General features: G+C 44.0%; 1 protein-coding gene and 2 long non-coding RNA genes across 6 annotated transcripts in view; 2 read left to right on the top strand and 1 right to left on the bottom strand.

The window, feature by feature from the left end:
• LOC137465210 (lipoxygenase homology domain-containing protein 1-like) overlaps positions 1 to 25,381 on the bottom strand; it is an 80,172-nt gene that overhangs the window by 40,965 nt on the left and 13,826 nt on the right. For 3 of the 4 annotated variants that reach the window (XM_068177077.1, XM_068177076.1, XM_068177078.1), the window contains 7 exons: positions 22,265 to 22,446; positions 18,081 to 18,197; positions 13,450 to 13,612; positions 10,587 to 10,741; positions 9,598 to 9,807; positions 7,440 to 7,563; positions 3,799 to 4,007 (listed from right to left, as the gene is read on the bottom strand). In XM_068177077.1, the coding sequence (XP_068033178.1) occupies positions 3,799 to 4,007; positions 7,440 to 7,563; positions 9,598 to 9,807; positions 10,587 to 10,741; positions 13,450 to 13,612; positions 18,081 to 18,197; positions 22,265 to 22,446 (1,160 nt within the window). Of the gene's footprint in view, positions 1 to 3,798; positions 4,008 to 7,439; positions 7,564 to 9,597; positions 9,808 to 10,152; positions 10,331 to 10,586; positions 10,742 to 13,449; positions 13,613 to 18,080; positions 18,198 to 22,264; positions 22,447 to 25,381 lie in introns of those variants that run through there. The other variant, XM_068177079.1, reaches the window with a different exon arrangement.
• Positions 9,845 to 11,753, top strand: LOC137465218 (uncharacterized). The gene is made up of 2 exons (XR_010994596.1): positions 9,845 to 10,456; positions 11,632 to 11,753. It is a non-coding gene; the product is annotated as an uncharacterized lncRNA (long non-coding RNA).
• Positions 15,017 to 24,145, top strand: LOC137465220 (uncharacterized). The gene is made up of 3 exons (XR_010994598.1): positions 15,017 to 15,490; positions 23,126 to 23,257; positions 23,973 to 24,145. It is a non-coding gene; the product is annotated as an uncharacterized lncRNA (long non-coding RNA).

The following is a 25,381-nucleotide window of genomic DNA, read 5'->3' as shown; positions in this document are numbered from 1 at the left end:
CAAAACCATGTTGACAGTGTAAATTTCTCCAAGAACCTACATGTGTTCCTCTTAAAGAAGGCGGGGAATTCAAACAGGAACAGACTTGGAAGCAAAATTATGTATCCAGGTTGATGTACCAACCTTGGTCAGTCATTCCAATGAGCTACCTGTTCATGAAAGACCTAACTGCACTTCATTATTTTTAGAGAAAATGTTGTTTCTGTTGTTTCTAGGAAAATGAGGTCTTTAGTCCAAAAACCTCACTGGTTTTTGCTTTTAAATTATTAGGATATTTAGGGAGGCTCAGAAAGCAATTTTTAAGAACAGATTCATCTGGGGTGATGTATCTGTGGTATCTATTTTTTTTCCCAAAAACAAGTGATCTTTTCTGTCTGATGGTCTCAGCCATCACTGCTATTAGGAGTATTATTGCTGTACTAATGTCTGTGCAGCTGCAGAAAATTAGAGCTAACCACTAGGGAAATTCAAGTCTACAATGGATGCATTAATCCTCTGATTCTTGGGCTGTGAGGTGAATGGGAATATAACACTTGCCTTCCCATTCCACTTGCCTTCCCATTCCCTCTCTGCCAGCTGGGCTGAGCATCTCCAAGCCCAAAGTCAGAGTCATTGGGCAGCTCTGCTGCAGGATGGCATGGATGAGGTAGTGGGGAAAGTTCAGGTCTGTGGTTCTGCAGTGACAAAGCAGCTGGAGGAAAAATCCTAATGATTTTCCTAATGATAAAATTGGCAGGGTTCATTGCACACCCCCACCTGCTCACATCATAGAGCAATTTGGTCAGGAAAGGGCTTTAAAGCCCATCCCATTCTAACCCTGCTGCCATGGGTAGGGACGCCTTCCACTATCACAGGCTGCTCCAAAGCCTAGCCTTGGACACTTCCATGGATGGGATATCCACAGCTTCCCTGTGCAAAGTTTCTTTCCAAGACATTGCTAGCTGCCACATTTTCACAGCAAATTTTAACTTTGATATTAGTGACAGGCAGAAGGAAACAACCTGTGCATCCAGCTGCCTTGGAGAGCCTGTGCACTAACAGGTTTCCAAGGACCCCAAGAGCAATGTAAATTCTGGGACAAATTCAATCTGTGTCAGTCGGTGTCAGCCAAGTCTTCCCTATATCTGGACTTCAAGAACAGAGCACCAGGATTTGACTTTCAGTTCCAGGCAAATCTTTAGGCAGACCATGCCAATAGAGTGAATAATGCCAAGCCATAGACATGCCAGCAGCATAGCCTGGATGTGCATATATCAATATCACAGCAAGTGGTTTGGGCTGAGATGTTTGAACTAAATTAGAATGACAGAACTTCAAAGGCAGGTAGAGCCTTACTTGGGCTGTTTGAAAACCTTTATGATTTGTTCCTCCTGTTCTTGAGGGACGGCACATCACTGAGACTGAGATTCACAATTTATGCTGGGCAGCTCAGGATCACATACAAACTGAGCACAGGGGCAGAGGGAAAATCTGAGAGAATATTTGTGGAAAGAAGATTCAGAGAATACTAGAGAAACCTGAGGGTCAGGTCCCTAGTCACTGAGGGACTGGAGTTGCATTTGCAACATTTGTGGGTCCTTGATCTTCCTCTGTGTTCGTGATGGAGAAAGGCTCTGAACTAGAAGAGGTTTATGAAAACAAACCAATGCAGGACTCTCCTAGCCATACCTGTGTCTCTCTGCATCAACAACAGTCTAGGAACAGAGATACTTTCATTCATTAGGAGAAGAAATATTCAAAATTACTTTGAAAACACAGTATAAAGTGTCTACACCAAATAACTTGTGTTATTTATTTTCATGCCAGAGTGTCTATTAAAGTCAACCAGTAGTAAATAATATATCTGTAGGCTTATAAGACAGGAATAAATGGGCCCCTTTCAAATTACTTCATGTTCCACTGTTTCTGCTCTCAGTGGAGGGCATTTGTAGCAGGTCACAATACCAAACTAGAAGTAGAATCACGCTGCAAATCTCGCTGCCCTGCTAAATGGTACAGTCTGCTGCCTGGGTTATGCAGAGGGCTCCTGGAAACTTAATCCTCATACTATGCTATTTTCACATGGTAACTCACATTCAGAACTTTTCACCTTCTACACAAACAGACAAATGCCAAATCCAAGAACGAACTGTTCCTCATTTTTCCCCAAGTAGATAACTAGCAATTTTCTGCAATGTCCCCGAACACTGCAATTTTCTAGAAGGAAAATTCGGACTGATGCCATGGCAACCATGGCAGGCTAGCACATCAATGTCATCGATGGGACACGGGTCCAAAAGAAGGGACCTTCCAAGCTAGGGGCACTGCATGAAGGAAGGCAGAAGGCCAGGAGCAGGTGGCTCCTTCAGCTGTGGGTTGGGGAGTTACAAACCAGAAGGGAAAAGGGAGCCAGGGGTGAGGCAGCAGACTGGTGAGATCACTGAGTACATGGGTGAAAGAGTGCAGAAGAACATCACCAGCCTGAAAGATATATGTTTTTTCTTTTTCTAGCTCTCTACATTTTATTTGCAACCTTTTGTCTTCTTTCCCATTTGTATTCCTTTTCAAATTAATTTTTGCCTTGCTTCCGCCTATTTCAAAGTGTCTTCTCCTACTTTCTTCTATTTTCTACTGATTCCCTACTCTATTCACTGTATCTTTTCCAGCACCCCTTTTTGTTTCTTTCTTCAGGCTGCTCTTCCTGTCTCTCTGACCCTGAGGGGTGACACTGTTATTTTCCTCCCTCTCTGTCCCACTCCATGGCTGTTTCTATGTGTGCACAATCCAGAAGAGAAGGATTGATACACTTGCTTCACTATAAAAGTTTGACCTCAAGATGGGCTAGACAGAAAGTGCCACTAATACACATAATAACTGGGAGTGCATTAAGAAAATGACTTGATAATAAACTCAAATCTGATACAGAGATTTCTCAAAATGTCAGAATGCATTGCTTGAGTGAAAGGTAGTGTGAGTGACAGTCTCTCAGCTGCAACAGCAGGACATAGAGATGCAAAGATTTTCTTATTATTTAGGATTTCTCTTTCTTTCTTGTCTCTTTCCAATTATATAGGCTCATGTATCAACAGATAGGATTACTTCCACAAAGGGATGTGGTAAAAACAAAATTAAATAGGCTTCAGTACTTGAGGGGCTGGAGCAAGCTTTAAGGAGGTGGAACTGCCATATGAAACAAGAATGATGTACACAAACACTCTGGAATATTCATGTGAAGTCTAAGCCCAGTGATGGAAAGTCTATGCAAATTGTGTCTCCCTGAGCCGTAACAGAAAAAATGGTTCCTGTACTGAAATCTATTTGTGCACATTACTTACAAATTATGATTAATTTTCTTCTCTAATTCTGCGTCCTCCAAGCTGTGAAAACAATTTTCCTGTTTAGCTAGGAAATTATACAAGATGTGTTTCTCACAATTTATGAAATGCTATTGGAAGTAGTGAAAAACAGCTAGGAAAAAGACCGATGAAGAACTGCATCCTGGGAAGCTTCACTGCATCTGGCAATAGCAGGGATTGGGTAAGAAAAAGCAGTTCCAGGGGTGGGACAAAATTGGGACATGTTATAACTTCTTTACAATTCACAGATGTCTTCCGCTTCATGAGGATCCTGGTTTTATGCAAAGTAAAGCATACTTATTTACAGGTCCAGACACATGCGGAATCTCATCAGCACAGTCCTGTTTACATTCCTTTTAGACCCAAGAGCCTTTCGTGCACTGCTAAGAATAACAGAACCACGTGCTTTATTTGGCCACATATTTCATACGCCTCCAGCGCTTGCGCTGCGTTCACAACATACCTCCACTTTTTTGATCTCCCCAACATCTAGGCCCCAAACTGAAAACTTCTCCACAGAGCCATCTGCAAATTCATCCTTTCCTTCTGGGAGATCCAGCCAGAGCCTCTCAGTCTGCACTTTCTGCGGGCCCATGATGATGATGAACACACGGCTGTCGGTGCTGGAGTCATACTCTGTGCCTGTCGTGACGGTGATGTGGTAGGGGATCACTGTGACCAAGAGAGGTTTGTTATCAGAAAACCCACACACATATGCATTTGTATGAGACAAGAAAACCAGGGGCTCATCCCATCAGAGGGAGCAGCTGTGCATGCCAAATAGGTTCACATCCCATTGAATTCATTTGGAGAAGTGATAACATCATGCTTTGTTGGGCTACAAGTGTGCTTTGGGGACTACTTTCCCACTGCGCGCTTGGGACTGAATTCTGCAAGGGTTAATTTCCCCAGACAACCCTACTGGCTTCAAGGAGGTTATAAGTCCAGATTTCTCCCTAATGCATGACAGAACAGCAAAAGGCTTGAATCATTATTGACACCAAGAAACCTTCCTGAAGATGAGTCTGAGCACCTAAATCTTAAACAGGCTATTATTAGGTCAAAGTGATCTTACACTCCCCGTTCAATAAAGACAAATAAATCTGTGCTGACTCCAAGGTAAACCATCACCGACTGAATGTCCCAGAACAACCACAAATGCTCTCCTTTGTGCCTCATTCATGGATTGCTGTGATCTGTGGGGCAGCTCAGGGTTTCAGCATCCCTGTACAAATCCAGACAGAAGAGAACAATCCTTGTATTAAAGGTAGGTCACTCAATAATTCTATGCGTTGCATAATCATTTTGGCTGGGGGAAAAGCCTTCAGGGCAAGGCTTGGTTAAAGAGGAGGTGGTTTTTCTGTGGTTTTCAGAAATTTCAGTTCAGCTGTTAAAAGGGAGGAAGTGCCAGACTGCTTTTCAAGGGCTTTCCAAAAGCTCATTTGGGTAAGCCGAGCAGGCGGTGCAGAATTGGTCGCTGAATACTCGTTTGATTTCTCAGAACATTTGTGCAGGGCTGTTCAAACAGTTCTGACAAGACTCAGAGCTCTGAAACTTGCTTCGTCACAGACTCGAAGCAGCCTGGCTTCATCATCACTTTTCTGATTAAAAAATAAAGAAGTTTATAAGTTGACAAAAAAAAAAATTGGCTGGTTTTCAAATTACCCGAGATTAACATCTAATTTTGCTTTATGATGACTAACAACATTTTTGAGGTGGGGTTTGTATTAGAAATTCACATCAGACTCAGAATACTTGTGCAACATCAGAGAAGGCATGAATTCATGCTGATCGAATCTGTCCTTACCTCTGGACAGAGCAGAACCCAAAAAGAATTGTTCAGCCCCAGTTTGAGGATTTTATGTACCAAAACAAAATGAGATGATGGTTAGGCAAGATTTATTCTCCCACTTATAGTATAACTTACATTTCAGTGGGTATATCAGCACAATGGTGCATTTAACAGGAAAAGGGTTTAGTTGTAGTCAAGGCAGATTTTACAAGAATATATTGAGGGGTCATGTTTGGGGCATCTCCAGACTTTTAAGTAAAGTATATTTTGAATAGGGACATTTTCTTCCATACAGGTTTTGTCCTGTTCTGGTATGACAGACTAGGTTCAGAGAACTACCATCATTTCTAGATGATCCTTAAGCCAAGTTGAAACACCTATAAAAAAGAAATGAGAACTTTGAGTAGCTATAATTTCCCACTTTAAATAATGGGTACAGAGATATAGAGTAGCTTACTATCAGAGAGCAGGAAACATCTTTTGCTGTTCTTTCCTCTGAAAACTGGAAAATTAGTTAAATTAGTTTATCTTCCCTCCCTGTTTTCTCCCTCTTTATCTGGGACTCATATTTCCCTTTTTTCAAACACAGGAGAAAGCAAAACCTACAGCAAGTGGCCACAGCAGGACACCACAGGTCCTCCAGTCCATCTCCCCTTGTCCTTGAGTGCCAGCACAGGGGTCAGGCTGCTCCAGGCCACATGTGCTCCTCTCAGGAGCGTGGGTTTCCTTAGGGATCCATCCATGCCATCGCCAGGGCTGCCTTGCAGCATGGGAGAGGTTTCCCAGTTCAGATCTAAGCAGCATCCTAGCCAAGAGAGCCTTTCCCTGAGCTCCATCCTCACATCCTCCACCTCCTACCCCTCAAAAAGATTTGCCAGTGTGATCTCAGCACAGTCAGGGCCGGGCTGAGTGACAAAAGTCACTCCCTTTCCCAGCCAACTCCCCATACCACTTCCTGAGCGAGCCAGCTGAGCTGGCTTTTTATCCCACTCGGAAGGTGGCTGCCTGGCTCACCCAGTCCATCTTATCTGACATTCCTTCAGGGAATCTGACATTCCTTCAGGAAGCAGTTTCCTTAACGAGGCCATGTCACTGAGCAGAGATAATGGTGATGACAAGCTCCAGGACTCAGAGAAAAAAGACCACCCTGGCACAATGGGGACGATGGGAACTGCTCTCCTAGCTCTGCTGGAGAGGAGTTCTCATGGGAAATGATGGTATTTCACCCATTATTTGTGAAACTACACGGAATGCCAACGTGGCAGATGTTATCCATTGTCACAGCACAGAAGTAATATCAGAAGGAACATGGAAATCACTTATTTTTTCATTTGAACACAATGTGGGATTACAAAAGAAGGGCTGCCCCAAGACACATGGGTTGCAGGCCAGGTTTAGCAATGTGCAGCATTAAATCAACTTCCAAATGAAATGTGGGATGTGCAACCCAGGTATCACACCTCAAGCTACTGGGCATCAGAGGAGCTGCAAACCATCCCTGTGACCACCGCTGGGCTCTCTGTGAGTCCCCCTGGAGAGCTACCTTAAACTCATAAGGAAAATGACATAATTTTCACTTCATTTACCATGGACGTTTAAGATAAATTTAATAATTTTGCACTTGCTGTGGATTAAAAGCACATAGGCAGAGAGTAACTGTGATGCAGCTGCTGCTCAGTTAGTCAATACAACACAGTATTGTAATCACACATCTAAAATCTTAATCTAAATCCACAAGGCCCCATGTAGGAAATCAAAGAATTTTAGGTTCAATTTAGCTGATAAGTCATTGCCCTGGAACACAGAGGTAGTTATAAAAAGGGTATATGAATCACAAAATCATAGAAAAGCAAGGTTGGAAGGGCCCTTAAAGTTCATCTAGTTCCAACCCCGCTGCCATGGGCAGGGACACCCTCCACTGGACCCACAGGACAGCTGCTGTGATGTACACTACATGTGGTAAGAAAAAAGAAACCTAACAAGTTCTAAAAATAAATCACATTTGAATTCTAATTAAATAATATTTCATCTTGAAATACCATCTCAATTAAGTCAAACAAACAGTTTGGAAGCACTGATTTTCTGTGAACTTATGCCACTGTTGAGGTCAGAGAGCTGCAGGAAAAGCTGCAAACCCGGAAACACAAACCTTGATCCAGCCTTTCCCAAAGCAGTCATAGCACAAGGAAAGGAGAAATAATTTGCTGTTCTGCCTCTCCTTGCTCTTCAGCAGGATGAACGCAGCCTCTTAAGCGCTGAAAGCCAGGAGCATGTAGATGCATGCAACCAAACACGCGGGCACGAGCACTCACGTGAGCCTTCCTCTGCCGCCTTGACCAAGCTGGATTTTTTGGGCTCCTTCAGGTTGGCATTGCTGTCCTGGCTGGACACGCTGAGAGAGGAGCCATCCAGGCTGTTCCGCTCGCCATCGTAGCTCTGGGTGGGGGGCATGTTTGGGAGAGCAATGAGGCTGAGTGCTCGTGGTGTCAGCTCTTCCCATGTGCCTCCAAGAACAACATGAGAAGAAATGCCTCTAGTCCCCCAGGTACCTTTTCGGTCAGTATAACTTGAATAAATGTGGCTTGTATTGTACTGTTGGTCTTTCATTTACTTCACTGGTAACCCTGGCAGGCCATTTTGGATGTGTGTTACATTAAAAGAAAACATAATAGATATAGGAGTCCTGTGAGCTGTGACCTTTTCTGTGCTACCTGTCTGAAATTGTCTGAGATTGTCTGAAATTCAGATCAATGGGGCAGTGCCAGAGCTCATAGAATCACACAAGGGACCTTAAAGGTCATCTTATTCCAACCCCTCATGGGCAGGGACACCTTCCACTATCCCAGGTTGGACAGTGACAGCCTGTCCTTGGACACTCCCAGGGATCCAGGGACAGCCACAGCTTTTCTGGGCACCCTGTGCCAGGGCCTGCCCACCCTCACAAGGAAGAATTTTTTCCTATTATGAAATCTAAACCAACTATCTTTCAATCTGAACCCATACCCCTTGTATCCTGTCACTCCAGACCCATGTAAATAATCTCTCTCCATCTTTCTTGTCAACTCCCTTCAGGTACTGGAAGGCTACAGTTAGGTCCTCCCAAAGCTGCCTCTTCTGCAGGCTGAACAGTCACAATTCTCTCAGCAGAGCTGCTCATCCCTCTGGTGACCCTGGTGCCTCCTCTGGGCTGGCTCCAGCAGCTCCACGTCCTTGTGCTGTTGGAGCCAGGGCTGGGGCAGCTCTGCAGGTGGGGTCTCAGCTGAGCCCAGGGCCAGAGGGGCAGAATCCCCCCTGCCCTGCTGCCCACGCTGGGGATCAGCCCAGGGCAGGGGGGTTCAGGCTGGGGCAGGTCCAGCTCTCACCCCCAGCACCCCCAGCTCCTTCTCCCGGGGCTGCTCCTTAGGTACAGGTCAAGTATCACAAGAGGCAGGGTACTGCAAACCTGAGTGATGTGAAACACTGGTTGTGTTTGAAGAGTTACTGACAATGCATTTGGTGTCATTGTCTAATAAATGTGAGGTTTTTTTTCAAAAAATAAGTGTGAGGCTAATGTAAATAATTACTTGACAGTGTGAGGCACGCTGTCAAATAATTAAAAAAATATTGAGTTATGAATTGATATAAGCAATGGGGTAAGCCTGTCCACAAGCACTGATAGGCTTGTGGGCTGCAGTTTTATGAGGCAGCACTTGGCAACACTCATCCGTGGTGTAACTCCTCTTACATCCACTCTGCTGCGTTCAGGATGAGTCCAGGACAATTCCATTGATGATCATTTTAGTGGTAACTCTCACTTAAAGCATCTCTGTACTTTGCAAAATGGACTTCTTAAATAAAATGAACTTATAATCAGCTGCTTTATTATGTCTCACTCTATAGAAGTAAGAGAAGTCTATTAATCTTGTTTGTTAATTTTAATTAGAGCATGTACCTCGAATTCCAATTAGCTGCACTAGGCTGATAAGCAATAGAGAGTGTGCAAGTAGGAAGGACACTTACTAAAAATGTTTGGTGCTTTAAGTGGTAGCAAAGAGACCTGGCTTTTATGTCAGACAGTGGTGGAATAGGGATCTGAAAAGAAATAAACACCCAGTCCAAGTGAGGACGAAGTCAAAAGACCCAATATTGTGGTTGGAGAACTTTGAATGGTGGGACCTACTACTAACCTGCTTTGTGGGCATAGCAAGGACAGCAACAGGGAAATGCTGTGTATCAGCAAGGTAGTGAACTCTCATCTGAAGGGTTCCACTTACACTCCTTGATTTTTCTGCTGAAATTGCCAATTACAGAGCTAGGGATAATGGGCTGAGAGTGGCCTTACTTTCAGCTCTCGACTGAAAATCAGAAATTAATTTTGGATAAGCCAAAAGCCCTCTGAGTCCCTAATGAGCTGCCTTGGACTTCAACCAGATACTCAAGAATTTTATTTTTATGTGTAGCATTGGAATCTGCTTTGAGCCATAGCTGTACCTGTTCATAAAGTGTCCGCTCTATTTTTTTGTCCTCTTTCTTTTTAGAGAGCCAGCGCTCACACAGGAAAACGAACGACTCCTCTGTGGTTTCATCCAGGATCTCCACTTTTTCCAGAAACCAATCAGGACTGAACATACTATTGTCATGGCGAATCTTGATCTTGTATAAAATGCCAAGGTCCACAGCCTGTATTGTGAACGTGTCCTCCTGCAGGGTGTTCAAGAGCAGTGGATTCTGTTAACAAACTCTCAACAGATCATCTACTGGAAAAAGGCAAAAAAGGGAGGCTACAGAACAAATATGTTTAAATTCCATATTGCTGGAGGGCGTTTGGCTAAAAGCTTTGCAGAAGTCTATGGAGGCATATCTGTAAGCTAAAACTGTTCTTCAGGGAAATGTTTTAAAGACTGCTTCTGCTAGGAGGGGAGCTGCAAGAAACATCACTTTTACAACCAGTTAGGATATTGAAATCCTGGGAGATTTTTAAGTATACTTCCCTTTCTATTCCAGTTACATTTGTGTGAACAATCCAGATAAGTCAATCCTTGCCACCATTATATCCGAGTGATACATGGGATGACCACAGAACATGACTTTTGGTGTTACTTTCCCAGATACAGCTGAAGCTTAAGTCCTATCAATTTAACAAGTTTTGTGGCGAATTCCAGCATGTACTGTGTACATGCAAATCAGTTGCACAGGGACTGTGGGAATCTGAAGCTCACAGCTCAAGCCAGTTTCCATGACCAAGCTCGTAATTTGTCCATCAGTGACTTCATAGGAACATCTGCCTGTTTGCTGCAGTGCCCGTCAGTTGTAATACCCAGCTGACAATCCATACAAAGCATTTTAGGAGGTAATGAATGTGGTAAATGGAATCAATCAATTCATCCCTCATAGGAAAACTCAGCCTATAAAGTCAGTCATTGACTTGACAGATTAAAGACTGAGAAATGGAAAGTGTCATTAACCCTTCACATTTGTACCTGTCCCCTTTCAAACTTGTTGAAGTTTGTTTCGGATTTGCTGAGTTTTCTCTCTCCCATGTCCCCCAGGTCTCCGTAGATATTTAGGAAGACATTAGCATCTGTCCCAGCACCGTAGATATCCCCAGTGAACACGCTGATCTTGTATGTGTGAACTGCAGAAAGAAACAGAGATGATTTCTGGTCAGATGAAATATTGAGATCCATATTAGGTACTGAATTTACCTAAGAAAATGTTCCCCAGGTTTTCTGCTTGTGACTAGTAGAGTTATTAAATCCCATATGTTTTTTCTTTGAGGTTTCCAGTCCAAAGACTAGAGAATCCCCGGGCTGACATTTGCTGACTTTCCTTTTCTCCATCTAATCAATGCCTGTGTGTTGCTTTGATCACACAGCTCACGGTTAAAAATGCAAAGAATCATTATGGTCATTACTGGATGGGAATCGATTGAGGTACAGGAACTCAGCACCTTTTCATACAGAGGCTCGAGGGACATAGACCTGAGAACAAGCCATTCACTGCTGTGAATCCTTAATACTCCATCTTCCATAAACAAAGACTGGGAATTCAGACGTGCAATTACTACAGGAGTTAATGGCATGTATCTCTACAAATTCCCCATACAGACAGAGAACAGGTTTCTGGGTCCTTTTGCTGAGAGAGTATTTAATTAAGGAAGGGCTGGAGCTGTGCTGTTTAAGTACCCTTTCTCTTTAGCTTGCTCAATGATGAGACAATAAAACCTCATCAAGCCTTTAGTAATGTGCTTTACTAAACCTGTTAAATACTCTTATTTTTATTTTGCTGCTCTTCTCCCAATTACATGGGGAAAACAAGCAGTTACTGAAAGCATCCTCTCCAGGAAAACAGTGAGGGTCTGTACAAGTCTCTGATTACCCTGGTAGCATATGAGCCATGGAGAATGCCTCCCTGCAAATCCCAGGGCAATGCAAATGAGCAAGAAGCACAAAGTCTTAGTTAGGATTCTGTGTATGTTAACAGTGTTGAAGAAAATTGCTATATTGTCTTTTTCTTCTTCCACAGTAAGACAGACCCTATTCTGCTTTGTCATCTATGAAAGATTTCCATTGATTTCTCTGAGAAATGGATCAGAGTCATCACCTGAGAACATCCACCAGGACTGTGTGCAGTGCTGGATTTTCTGGTTTGCCTTCTCACATATGTCCTACAGAGTTACAGCTTCATATTTGAGAGGCAGCTGCTACTTTAGTAATGAAGGAAGCAATGTATATTGTCTAATTAGTTAATGCATCCCTCCTTGGACTTTGCTTGCTAGTTCTAGAGACCTTGAGGACTAAAACACAGCATATTATTAAAAAAAGATGATCCTCAGAATACCACAAGCTGCTTTTCCATCAGTGTCATTTACACTGTGTCACCGCCCAAGACGTATGAGGACTCACAGACATGCAGAAGATTTAATCCTTGTCCCAGATATTTCATATCTGAAGCAGAAGTTCCCAAATTAACCCTAGCTCCACGCCAGAAGAAACTTTCAAAAATCAAAAAATTCTATTCCATAGATTGTAAAACTTGTTTAAAGGCTTTGCCTTCAGAAGGAAAAGTGAATCACCTAGGTTAATTAACAAATGGTAACTGATCCAAGGTAAAGCAACAGAAATTAACAAGTTAAGGAAAATGTCATGCAGGCACCTAGATGTCATAGGATCATTGAATCACCAATTTGCTTGTATTGTAAGAGACCTTTAAAGGCCACCTTGTCCAACCCACCTGCCATGGGTAGTGACACCTTCCACTGGAACAGGTTTATCAGAGCCTCATCCAACCTGAGCTCAAATGTTTCCAGGAATGGGTCATTCACCACTTCTCCAGGCCACCCTTGCCACTGTTTTACCACTTAGTTATGGATTTTAAAGTTGTCTGCCTCTGCAGGAAAAGAAATCTCCCATAAGCTATCAGGAAGGAGGACACAAGTCCTCTTTCCAGCAAGGCACCTCTTCCCTTGGCAATGGAAAACAATCCACATTAATTCCACCCTGACACTATTCTACAATAAATGCAAGTCAGGTTCTGAAAGAAAAGAAACAGTGAGAAAACTTATTTTCTCAGTTGAATTATCTTGTTGCCAGATGCAAGAGCCAAGAATGAAAATGGCAGCTGAATTTCTTTTGCTCTGCTCAGGTTGAGGAAGTTCATGACCTCTTTCAAGGACATAATGAGTTCTGGGTGAGAAAAGGAGATTCTTTTTCTAGAGGAAAAAGAGGTGCAAGCAGCTGGGCATATGGAGTAGCAATGACTTAGGGGTGAAATTTAAGTTCTTTTTCATTTGCTTCACCTACCAGTAATGCCAAACAGTGAACATCATCACCACTCTATAAGATAAACTCAAAACTGAATAAGAATTTTTTCTCCTGGGAGGCACTTTAATGAGGTGAAGGTGGCTGCAATGACCCGGGTTCTAAAGGTTATGCATGTGTACCTGAAGGGCAGCAGGCAAAACAACTTTGGGAGGAAAGAGGAGCATTAATTAGACTCATAGGATAGGAAAGGAAGAGGCAGAGTGCACTGGACAGGTGAAGTTGGGCAAATGAGTGAAGAGGTTAACACAGCCTGGAAGACGAGATATAAGAATTTTGCTAGGAGTCAGAGGAGATATGGAAACTAGGGGTGTGGAAGGGTGTCTGTGACAGGTTCTTAAAAGCCCCAGAGGAAAATAATGACATTTTTGCACAGAAGTGCTCCAGGTGTGAGAGAGGAAGAGAACAGGAAGGGAAAGAGAAGTGAACAGTTGTACCAGCATGGCACTGAACCACACATCCAAATGTCTTCTTCCAAAAAAATCAGACAAATCATCCCTACCTACTCCTAGGATTATATTACCTTCTAAAGGGTCTTCAACTTCTTCCTCTATCTGCTTGAGTGTCCCATCCTTCATGAGCTTTTCAGTAAAAATATCAGATGGTACCAGTTCTCTGACAGTCTCGCCATCGTCTTCAGACTTTGCAAGCCATCTTTCACATGGAAATGTGACAGTTTCTGAGCCCTGGAGTAAACATGACAGAGGAAATCTCTTCAAAACAACATGAACACATGCTAGCCTCTCCCCTTTGAAAACACTCTGACATGCAGGCAGGGATTTTCAACTCATGTATGTGTGCGTGTGTGTGTGTAGAGGCAGACCTAAAATAGTACACAGAAATGTATTCCCTCCAGAAAGAGGACATCTGAGGGCCCCTAGAAGAAGCACTGAACATGCAGCAGAAAACAGGATTCCCAGTGGGTGTGTGAGAGTGGCTGTATGATCCAGCAGATCTCTGCCCTTCCCAGCATTAAAACTTGTAAATTCCTAATCAGGACTGAACCATTCCTGCTGAAGCTGTGCTTTACTGAGACTCTGCAATTCCTCTTCAACCCTTATTTGGGCAGCATTTTCTTTGAAGCCAGTAGGGCTTTTTTTTTTTTTTTTTTTTTTTCCTGTGCTCAATACTTAATGATTTTGCCTATAATTCTGTGACTCAAGGGGTTCTAGGCAATTCCCATACATGCAATAAGAGGAGAAAAATAATGATTTAATTTTTGATCTTTTGTTTTGACTTCACTTTGGTGGAAACAAATATGATTTATATCATCAAACAGACAAAAACAATAGAACATGTGCTTTCTACTTGGTAAACAAAATTAATCCCAGACTATTCATTAAGAACAGACTCCCATAAGGCCTCCAAGGTGGTAAGATGCAGGGAGCTTTCTGTGTGCGGGGCACCCCAGGCTATGACTCCATGAAGAGAGGAGCATGAGCCACCATGCAAGATACAGAGGCCACAAGTCTGAACAGAAGAAAAAAAAAATAAACAAAACCTAAGTTAGTTTTAATCTCACAGTAAATAAATTCAGAAAAAAGGCCCTTTCTTTATGGACAAGCTCGTAATTTATCTCTTACCCCTCACAGGGGCTTCCTGCTCTTTCCAGCATACCGTGTGGCATCACTTTCATATATAATATACCAACGGATGTCTACAGAATCCCAGGGGGGTTTGGGTTGGAGGGGACCTTAAAGATCATCTGGTTCCAAGCCCCCTGCCATGGGCCCTGCACTGGACACCTTCCACTATCCCAGGGTGCTCCAAGCCCTGTCCAACCTGGCCTTGGACACTCCCAAGGATCCAGGGGCAGGCACAGCTTCTCTGGGGAACTTGTGCCAGGGTCTGCCCACTCTCAAGTCACAAAATTATAGGCAAAATAATTAAGTATTGAGCTCAGGAAAAAAAAAAATCTTTCTAATATCTAATACCCTGCCCTGAAGCCATTCCCCTTTGTCCTGTCCCTCTATCCCTTGCCCAAAGTCCCTCTCCAGCTCTCCTGTAGACACCCTTTATGAATAATTTCCACCTTAATTACTCTGCTGTGATTACTTATCAAGCCAATACAGGGCCCTTTCTTCGCTACTTTTGCTATTTAAATATTAAATATTAATACATGGTAAGGGAAGGGAATAGATCTCACTGTAGCACCCTTGAACTTTGTTGTGACTGTATTTTACAGCCTGGAACTGCAGATCCTGCCCTCCCTGACACCACCACTGGGGAGGAATAGCTTGTGCACCCAAGGGCAGATGAGCACTCTGATCACAGCTAACCTGGAATGAACGGGTCACAGTGTCACCACCCAAAGATCCCAGGGAAGTTGTTCTGTGGGAGCAGAGCCCCTCCAAGGGGCTTGTGTGACTGCGTGTTTTGAGTCTGCAGCAGAATTGGAGCACACACAGCCCAAATCTTCTGCTGTCAATGAAACACCAATTCTCCTCCCCTCTGCTGCTCCCTGCAGCGCTGCTGTTTAACCCCAGACAGAGACGTTTAACTCCAGGAGGAGGTTTGGAGCTTGGCATACAAAATGGTGTCAAAGAAAACCGGCAGCACTTCAGGTGATTTCACATCTTTTACTTTCAAGTGTTATTTGTGCTATACGAGCAGCATACAGCACCTAATAATTCCTGCTTCCTCATTTCTGCTCTGACTGTCTGACCACTTAACCTGTATTATCTCACTGTACGCCGAGCTGATGAACAGTGCTTATCTCCACACCTGCAGGCTGGGAGGAGAGGGCTTTCCAGAACGATGCTTCAGTGCTGAAACTCTCTCCTCCTGATAGAGATCCCACTTCAGTCACTTTTCTCACTGAAGCTTTCAACAGCCCCTGAACATTCATACTGCTGGCCACTGATGCAAACACTGTTTATTTGGTAACAAGATATCTAGGGACTGGAGTGACAGCACAGTGGGGAATAACGTGCACTTACTGAAAGAGTTAATTGTCTCATTATTGATAATCACCATGCCATTGCCACGGTTTTTATTGGGGTTTCCCTGTTAGTGATTGTATTAATATTTAAGTGATGTAAAGTGCACTGGTTTATATTACCAACAGTAAAATCCTCTTGCAGCCCTGAAAAGAATTTGTTAGAGTCTGAGTCTGGACCTAAGCTAGAAGCAGGGTATGATAGTGTGTTAAAAGTCAGTGCTTTTCCCTTCTCCAAGTTGTAACAAATGAAATATAATTATCAAATATAATTGACATGCCAAGGTGGTTTTTTCAGCACGCAACAATCCTAGTTTCCTACCCAAGTGCTTTCAATTTAATCTGAAAAGTTACTGACCTCATTTTTCTTTTGCAGCTCTACAGATACATCTAGACACATCTTAGCAGTCTAATCAGGTAGCACAGCTTTTAGAAGCGCTGGCAGCATATTGCTATCCTGTGGCAGGTCATAATATCCTGCGGCTGATCAGCGGCATCATGCAGTGCTCTGCTTTCTTCTTTTTTTCCCATGCCATAATCAAAAGATCAGCAGAATTGTAAATCTCTCCATTCCCAAGTCGTTCAGGGCTTTCCTCCCTTCCTCCACCCTCAGGTTCCTCCCCACCTGCCCTCCAAAGCTGCTGCAGTGGCTGAGGAGGGGATGCAGCCCCCAGACCCTCTCTTGGCAAATTGAGGAGCACCCAAGACGAAACCTCTCAGGCACTTCCCAAAGTGCTCAGTTTAAGGCCAGTGTAGAAAGAGGCAGCCCAGGCACCACTTTTCCTTTGGTTTCCACACATTTGGGCACCCCCCTCTTCATCTTCTCCAGCCTGTGACCAGTACCAATATCTCTGAAAACGATGTTTCATTAACCTAAGGAAGCTAGGAAAGGGTTAGGCCATGCACCGAGAGTCTGATAATGTCAGATCGGCAGAAAGGTGATAACGAGGAGAAATCCAGGGGTATTGGCTTGTGAAGAAGCTCATTCAGGAGGATGGAAATGGGAAACCTTCTTGGCAGGAGGTCAGGTGGAGTTTGGGCTCTCCTCCCAAGGAACAAGGGACAGCAGGAGAGGAAACAGCCTCAACACGCACCAGGGAAGATTTACACTGGATATTGGGAAAAATTTCTTCCCAGAAAGGATCGTCCAGCCCTGGCAGAGCTGCCCAGAGCAGTAGAGAAGTCCCCATTCCTGGAGGGATTTGAAAGCTGTGTGGATGTGGCACTTGGGGACATGGGTCAGTGGTGGCCTTGGCTGTGCTGGGGGAATGGTTGGATTTGATGATCTTGCAGTTCTTTTTCAAACCTAAACAATTCCAGAAACAATTCTGTGGAGAGGAGGGTTCAAGGAAGAAGACCTGTGAGTTGATTGTGTAGTAAAGAAAATCAAACATATCCTGTAAATTTTGAAGGAGGAAGCAAGATGAGAAGTGGGTTCACCATGACTGAACAAGCTGCTTTAGATCTTGGGATAAGAAGTCACCTGAGGAGTGGGCAGACCTGAGGGGAGATAAAAGCTGACATCCCTTTGGAATAAGGAGAAAGAGTCTAGGTCTTCTCCAATGCAGCTACAGCTCCAATTCTGAACTGGCCCTGAAGAGGTGATTTTCTTTTGAACTTCCCCAGAGCCAGATTCATCCCTATTGCTATAGCCAGCATCTGAAAGCAGGGCTGAGGGACACTTTCTTACATGGACAGGATCAAGGTGACCAATTTGATTGTACTGTGTTAATCCTGTTCACATGAACAGCAAAAATTCCTATAATCTAACTTGAGTTTTTAACATGATTCAGGGATTTGCACAGAGACGCATTTTACTTGCCTTAATTGTACTGCCTCCTTGCATTTTTTTCTTCCAGGATTAAGAGACTGACAAATTTGTTTCTTGTCCATGTTTGACAACAATACTTTTTTATTTTAAAATAATACGCCCACTTCCCACTCCCTTCCCTGTGATCCCTCAAAACAGAAGTACACACGAACACACGAAGCTTTAAAAAAGTAATTATTGCAGAGCCTTATAATCAACATTTTAAGAACAAAACGTGATAACACACGTTTGCTGTCCCCAGATCCCCAGGCTCCAGCAAGTTTAGAACGCACTGCTCTTCAGGGAGCCGTTTCTCACTGTTAATCACACTTTGTACACAGAAGAAGATGCAATCTGGGAGACGGAAGCGGCGTCTCCTGGGGATGTGCTGGGATTCACAGCCTACCTTCCCATTTGGCAGCAGCCTCCGAATCCTCACACGGTCCAAGTGCCACCCCGAGTTCAGCCCTCCGCCCTTATGTCCTATGCGAATCTTTTCAATAATGTCACCAACGTCCTCCAGCTACAGAAAAGCAAACAAAGAAACAAACACCAAACCCAAACAAACAGAAAAAAAAAATTAAAAAGGGAAATATTGCAGTGTGAACAAGTTGTGACTTTTGAGACATCACTTCTCCATGTTATTTCATATTTTTCCAGGCTGTTGAAGTCCCAGGGGGGAAAATATTAGTGCTGATGTCACTTGTAGAATCATAAAATAAAATCCTAGAATGGTTTTGGTTCAAAGGGACCATAAAGATTGGCCCGTTCCACCCTCCTGCCATGGGCAGGGACGCCTTCCACTAGACCACTAGACCAGGAGGCTCCAAGCCCTGTCCTCGAACACTTCCAAGGATGGAGCAACCACAGCTTCTCTGGAAAACATGTGCCAGGGCTTCATAACCCTCACAGGGCAGAATTCCTTCCCAATATCCCATCTGTCCCTCCCTTCTGGCAGTTTAATATCATTGCTCCTTGTTCTGTCACTATCTGCCGATACAAAAAGTCCCTCACCCTCTGTTTTATAAGCCAACTTGAGGCCCTGGCAGGGGCTCTGAGCTCTCCCTGGAGCCTTCTCTTGTGCAGGTGAACAGCCCCAGCTGTGCCAGGCTGGCTCCAGAGCAGAGGGGCTCCAGCCCTGGCAGCAGCTCCGTGGCCTCCTCTGGAGTTATGCCCTAATTTGCATTTTGGCTAAAAATTTTCCCTGGGCTTCTGCTCCAAAATGGAGAGAACCTTGCTCTGCACAAATTGCCCACCAAATAAGAAAGGTCTGGTTGCACAGCAGCAATCCTGCACCTCAGGCTTCTCTGCATGAGTCAGAATGAAGGCAATTGTTTAAAAAATTTCCCTATACTTGGCACTGGTGAGGCAGCATCTTAAGTGCTGTATCCAATTCTGTATCCCTCAATTCAAGAAGGAGGGGCTGGAGCATGTCCAGGACAGGGAACGGAGCTGGGAATGGGCTGGAGCCCCGGGAGAGGCTGAGGGAGCTGGAAAGGGGCTGAGCCTGGAGAAAAGGAGGCTCAGGGGGGACCTTGTGGCTCTGCACAGCTCCTGACAGGAGGGGACAGCCGGGGGGGGTCGGGCTCTGCTCCCAGGGAACAGGGACAGGAGGAGGATGCAGTCCTAGGCTGTGCTAGGGGAGGTTTAGTTTGGACATTAGGAAGAAATTGGTCACAGAAAGGATGATCAGACATTGAAATGGGCTGCCCAGGGAGGTGTATAGCCACTGCCCCTGAAGGTATTCAAGGAGTGACTGGATGTGGCCCTTAGCGCTCAGGTCTGGTGACAAGGTGGGGACCAGCCACAGGCTAGACTCAATGATCTCAGAGGTCTTTTCCAATCTAACTGATTCTGTGATTCTAAGAAACTGCAATGCAACTGCATTTTAAATTGCTCTTTTTAAATCACTTTCTTTTTTAAACACTTGTGTGCACTCTCTTAATACTGAAAGAGTAATTTTGAGGTTTAAGTACTATACAAACAGCCTGGCATTTTATATTATCTCTCCTCTTCTGCCACAGAATTCCAATGCCATTCTGAGAAAGCCAACAGGATGACTGTCTTATGAAGTTGCTACTGGGTTTTTATGCCTCACCTTATTAATTGAGTAATTTGTTACTAGTGCATTACTTTTAATTCACCTCCCTTTCAAAGGCTTGAACAGGAAAAACTGAAATTTGCTCCTAAGTATTAGCTTTTGGTTATTCTGGTGCAAACTTTTGTGGATCTGGCCTTCAAACACCTAAGGCTGGCTTCAAACCTTTGCAAGTAGAACACTGAGCTGTCCTTCTGTCCTTGGGGCCTTTGAGTCTTATTTTCTCTGGAAAATGGAGCATATCCATTTGCATCACTGGAGGCTACTCCCCTCTCTCCCCAGCCATGCAGAAGCAAAGACAGCAGTAGTTTTAGAAGGCTCCATGTCAGTAGGTTTGCATTACCCAAGGAATCCACACTGAGCAAACTGGGTTTGACTCCATCAGCCCTGCTCCAACTTTAGACAGCATAAGATTCACCACAAAATAACGAAACGATCCAAACTCATTTCTAAAACTCACACACACACACACAAGTATACATTAGGGAAAAAAATATTTCTCCTCTTTTGTCCTGCCCAAATGCTCATCTTTCAATTAGACTTTTAATCAATACATAGCAATAAAATGATGCTTGAGCAGTCAAGAGCCATGTTAAAGAAGAAGTGGGCCTTACCCTTCTCTAGGCATCTCCAGCAAATCATCACTTGGAAGCACAGCTAGGAGCAATCTCTAATATTTTGTGCCTCTTTTGCAAAATACAAAATGATAGAGGGAGGTAAAACCACAAAGCAAACAGACAATTCCCAGCTTGTGTTTTCTGAAACCCCTCAAATTGTTTTCAGGGTCTGTTGAACTCCAAATTATGGCTCTACACAAGCAGGTGAAAGAAAAATATATTTTGCTTTGTTCCCATCTCCTGCAGAAAGAGGAACTGGTGAAGTGAGAATGAAGTTTGGGGACAGGTTAATATGATGTTATAAATCGGTAGAACACACTGCATTTTCTCTCACTTAATCTAAGAAAAGTAGTGATGTTTCAGATTCCATCAAAATTGAAATAAATCTTATGTAATAAAGACTTAACCAGAACAATCTGTTTAAGATTTATACCTGTGGATTAATGCAACCTCTGCTTATGAAAAATTGTGTGGAAACTCCACCGAAATAAGTCTTGTTCTTTGTTTTAAAGGAATCACACTGGGGATTTATTTTATGATTCATGACATATAACAACAATGTGGGATGAAAGTATTTTAAGAATTGGTTTAAAATTTCCCTTCAATTACAAAAGCAAACCAGACTCAAAACAGAGGGAAGCTGTAAGATCCTCTATGAAGTCAGTGGTGGTGTTGTAGCCAGGAAGGGAAGGGAAAGGCATGGAGCAGCATCAACAGGATAATCCAGAGCAGGTCTGTCTGTATTTTTTTTTTTTTGCCTCTTAAAAGTTCTCAGCAATAGGAATATACTGTGAATAGGAATTGCTTAATACTCTGGATGTAAATGAGATCACTATTTGATGTGCCCTGGTTTACTATTTGCATACAGTTGTGCAAACACTTCAGGAAATACTTGGTCTTTCAAAAAGTTAGCCTGGGTATTCAAAAATCACATTGTCTACAGCAAAGAAATGGTTTCTCTGCCTGAGGATACAGAAGAAAAAGCACTATGTTTCTAAGTATTGCAAACTGCAAGAGAATCACAGAATCACAGAACACTCTGAGCTGGAAAGGACCCACAAGGATCAGAGCCCAGCCCCTGGCCCTGCACAGACCCCCCAACAATCCCACCCTGTGCATCCCTGGGAGCATTGTCCAAACTCTCTTGGAGCTCTGGCAGCCTTGGGAATGTGCGCATTCCCTGGGGAGCCTGGGCAGTGCCCAGCACCCTCTGGGGGAAAAGCCTTTCCCTGATATCCCACCTAAACCTTCCCTTCATGCTGTTTCCTCAAGTCCTGTCTGCCCATGAGAGTGCAGAGATCAGTGTCTGGCCCTCCTTTTCCCCTGATGAAGAAGTTGGAATTGTAGTGGAGTCTCCCCTCAGTCTCCTCTTCTCCAGCTGAGCAGACCTAGTGTCCTCAGCTGCTCCTCACACAGCTTCACCTCAAGGCCCATCACCATCCTCGTGGCTTTCTTTGGATGCTCCCTAATAGTTTAATGTCTTTTTTTTATGCTGTGGCACCCAAAAGTGCCCTCAGCATGCGAGTTGAGGCTGCCCCAGCCCAGAGCAGAGCAGCAGTGACTGAGCTGGGTGAGACCAGTGAGGAGCAGAGCAGTGGGTGGCACATCCTGGTCAGGATTTCCACTCTCATTGTCATTTTGGAAACGACCTCTGGCCCTTCCCGAGCATGGAAACACATCCTTGATGCCAGTGGAGGTGACCTTCCTCATTTTGTGACCTCCCACACCTTTCCAAGACTCATCTCAGGCATTATTAAAGCATTTTCTGTTGATTAGATAAATTTGATGGTTTCACAGTACAGGGATAGAGAGGACTGAGAGTGTTTATTCCTGACCATTGCATGCTCCCCAGTGCTCCCCATGCTTCAATCTTACCTCCACGATGAACTGGTTCACTGAATTTCTTTCAAAATACATCCTTTGCTCTCTCTTGTTGAGGCACAGGGATTTTTGCTGAGTGCAAATCCCATCACTTCCATAAAGAACAATGAAGACATCTGCATCCGTGCCAGCTCCAAAAATATCACTGGTGTACACTGTGATCTCGTAAGGAACAACTGGTTTAGGAAATGATAGAAAACAGAAACAAGCCAAAAAGAGTTAGGAGCCAGCATAGAAATGCCCCTAAGGAAAAAAAAAAAGTGAAACAAAAAATGGGTTATAAATCTCAACAGTGAAAGAGGAGAGGATAGCAATCACACTCTTGTGGTCAGTTAAATTATCAAGTTGGTCAGTCCTATGGGAATCCACAGGACTTTATAAAGCAAATTGACCTTGATATGAGTTGATGTAATGAGCTTTTAAGTTAATCATATGACATTCAGTATACTTGCCATCCAAAGTTACTGAAATGACAGCTCAAGAGTTAAAGCAAAACACGAATTTGCAAATTTTTCAACATTTAGGAAGTTGGATGAAGTTAAGACAACTGGAGGTAGTGAAAAATATTCAAGATAGTCTTATTGATTAAAAATTCCTAATATTTCCATCACTAAACAGATTACAAAAATCCATCATAAGGAAGTTAATAATTCCTCTGTTCCATTTTTTGCTTGGTACCACCTCCCCTGGAAACACTGAGGCAAACAGGTTAAATTACAGCCCAGACTCATGGTGAATGCAGAAGAGTAATGTTCAAGACCACAAATACTCCCCTATTCTTTTCCTGTGGTTTCTCCAGAATGTCCCATGACCCCAAAATCTGATGCCTCCTTTTGTCCTGTTCTATCTTCACAGCTTCTCAGTCCTGAGTCCTGCTGGAGTATGACTCAGACTTGCTCAGGAAAAAGGCTGACCCAGGAATGTGGGAACAGGGGCTCTGTTCCTGGCTCTGCTATGGATTTTCTGACTATATCCTCAGTTTTCAAGGTGAGATGGTATTCAGCTCACAAAGAAACATAGGTTTAGATACCTGCTCATCAGACAAGTGTGTGCATCTCCAGATGCAATCAATAAAGTCACTACAGCCTGAAGAAACACTTTATCAAGGAATGAAGGCATTTTCCTTGGGATTAGCTGAATCACTCCCCAAATCCAACCTCTGAATGACCAAATAACCATGATGGCAATTCAGACACTCCACTGTCATAAGCACATGTGATGTCAGGTGTGCCATCTGGCCAACTGTATCCTGTCCCAAGCTCCTTTAAATCCTTTCTGAAATCAAAACACCAGGTAAGACCTGGGCATCACTGAACAGCTCTACAGGGACCTCTCCCGCCTCAGGAAGACACTTTCCCACAGTCCCACTACCCATAAGCACAGCCCTCAACACCAGGATTCTGCCACTGCCACGATATGCTCCTGGCCATCCCTCTGTCATGCATCCCTAAAAATCTTCCATCCTCTCCCATCCCTCACTACTATCTTGTCAGCTGCTTGTCATTCTCACCCTCCTACTCTGCCACATCTTCAGTAGTTTTTGATCATTACATTACAGCAGCTTGCACTGTGTTTCAGACTCAGCATCCCTCTTAGGGTAGGGAAAAGGCTCCCAGCACCACCTCTATTACTGTTGGAGTAACTCTGATTATCCATATAAGAAACTAATAATTCATTAAAAGCTCAGGCTCTCTAAATACAGCTCTCAGGAGGCCACAGATAAAGAAGTTTTCTTCTACAGAGAGTTGGCCTGGAGATACTCAATATTCTTCCTCCCCAACCCAGTGAAATCTGCTCTGCTGTGCTGCAAGTAAACTGGAATAGTTTCTCCAGAATGTAAGAAGAGAGGGGAAAAAAAATCCTGCATACCAAAAATCACACACTATGCATTATGAATTAAAAATTATCCTCTCTGCTGAAGGCTGTAGCACTTGCTCTTGTTGCTTGAATATTAACATCAGCTTAGAACTGAATCAGCAAAGCAGCGCCCTAACAAGGTCACCAACAGCACAACTTTCAGCTGTCAGATGCCCATTTCATTTACATGGCACTTTTAAAGCTGTATCCCCACAGGGATGATTTTAATTGGACTGTGGATGACATGTTTTCATCGTGAAACAATTCTGGCACGAGTCATCATAAAACAAATCAAGCCAGTTTAGTTACCTCTGGCAAACTGAAACCCACAGGTTAATTGCTAGGAAACTGGAATGTCGTAAACAGCACAATGGGGATGGCTCAAATGGTGAAAAAGCCTAAGCTGACAGCGGGCCTGGTGCAAAATGTTTGCCAGAGAGGCCTGACTGCTTCCAAAGGCTGGATGTGGACTGCTGACAAAAATTGGTATAACACGAACTATGTGCTCAAAGGCACAGCGTGCCAGAAGCTCCTACATCATTAACATATTCAGAGGTATTAATAAATTATGTAGTCAACATCTGCATCAAAATAGATATTGATTGGGATAACATGGAAAAAAAACAGACCAGAAGCATGTGTTGAGTCTCTGGGTTATATTCACTCCTATAAAAGGTATCACTTCATCTATTAATCAATTTATTTTTTCAGACACAAAGACATGGAATACTGCATCCAGCTCTGGGATCCCCAGCTTAAAGGGGACATGGAGCTGCTGGAGCCAGCCCAGAGGAGGCCACGGAGATGCTCCAAGGTCTTGAGCTGTGGAGCCAGCCTGGCACAGCTGGGGCTGTGCAGCTGCACAAGAGAAGGCTCCAGGGAGAGCTCAGAGCCCCTGCCAGGGCCTCAAGGGGCTCCAGGAGAGCTGCAGAGGGACTGGGGACAAGGCATGCAGGGACAGCACACAGGCAGTGGCTGCCACTGCCAGAGGGCAGGCACAGATGGGATATTGGGAACCAGGAATTGCTGGCTGGGAGGGTGGGCAGGCCCTGGCACAGGGTGCCCAGAGCAGCTGGGGCTGCCCCTGCATCCCTGGGAGTGTCCAAGGCCAGGTTGGATGGGGCTTGGGGTAACCTGGGATAATGGAAAGTGTCCCTGCCCATGGCAGGGGTGGCACTATATGAGCTTTAAAGTCCCTTTCAGTTCTGTGAATCTACTTTTTCTTCCATTGGACTGACAAAAGTGCAGAAGGGA

The sequence above is a fragment of the Anomalospiza imberbis genome, chromosome Z, assembly GCF_031753505.1.
Source record: "Anomalospiza imberbis isolate Cuckoo-Finch-1a 21T00152 chromosome Z, ASM3175350v1, whole genome shotgun sequence".
Classification (NCBI taxonomy): domain Eukaryota; kingdom Metazoa; phylum Chordata; class Aves; order Passeriformes; family Viduidae; genus Anomalospiza; species Anomalospiza imberbis.
This window is presented reverse-complemented; position numbering and strand designations above follow the sequence as displayed.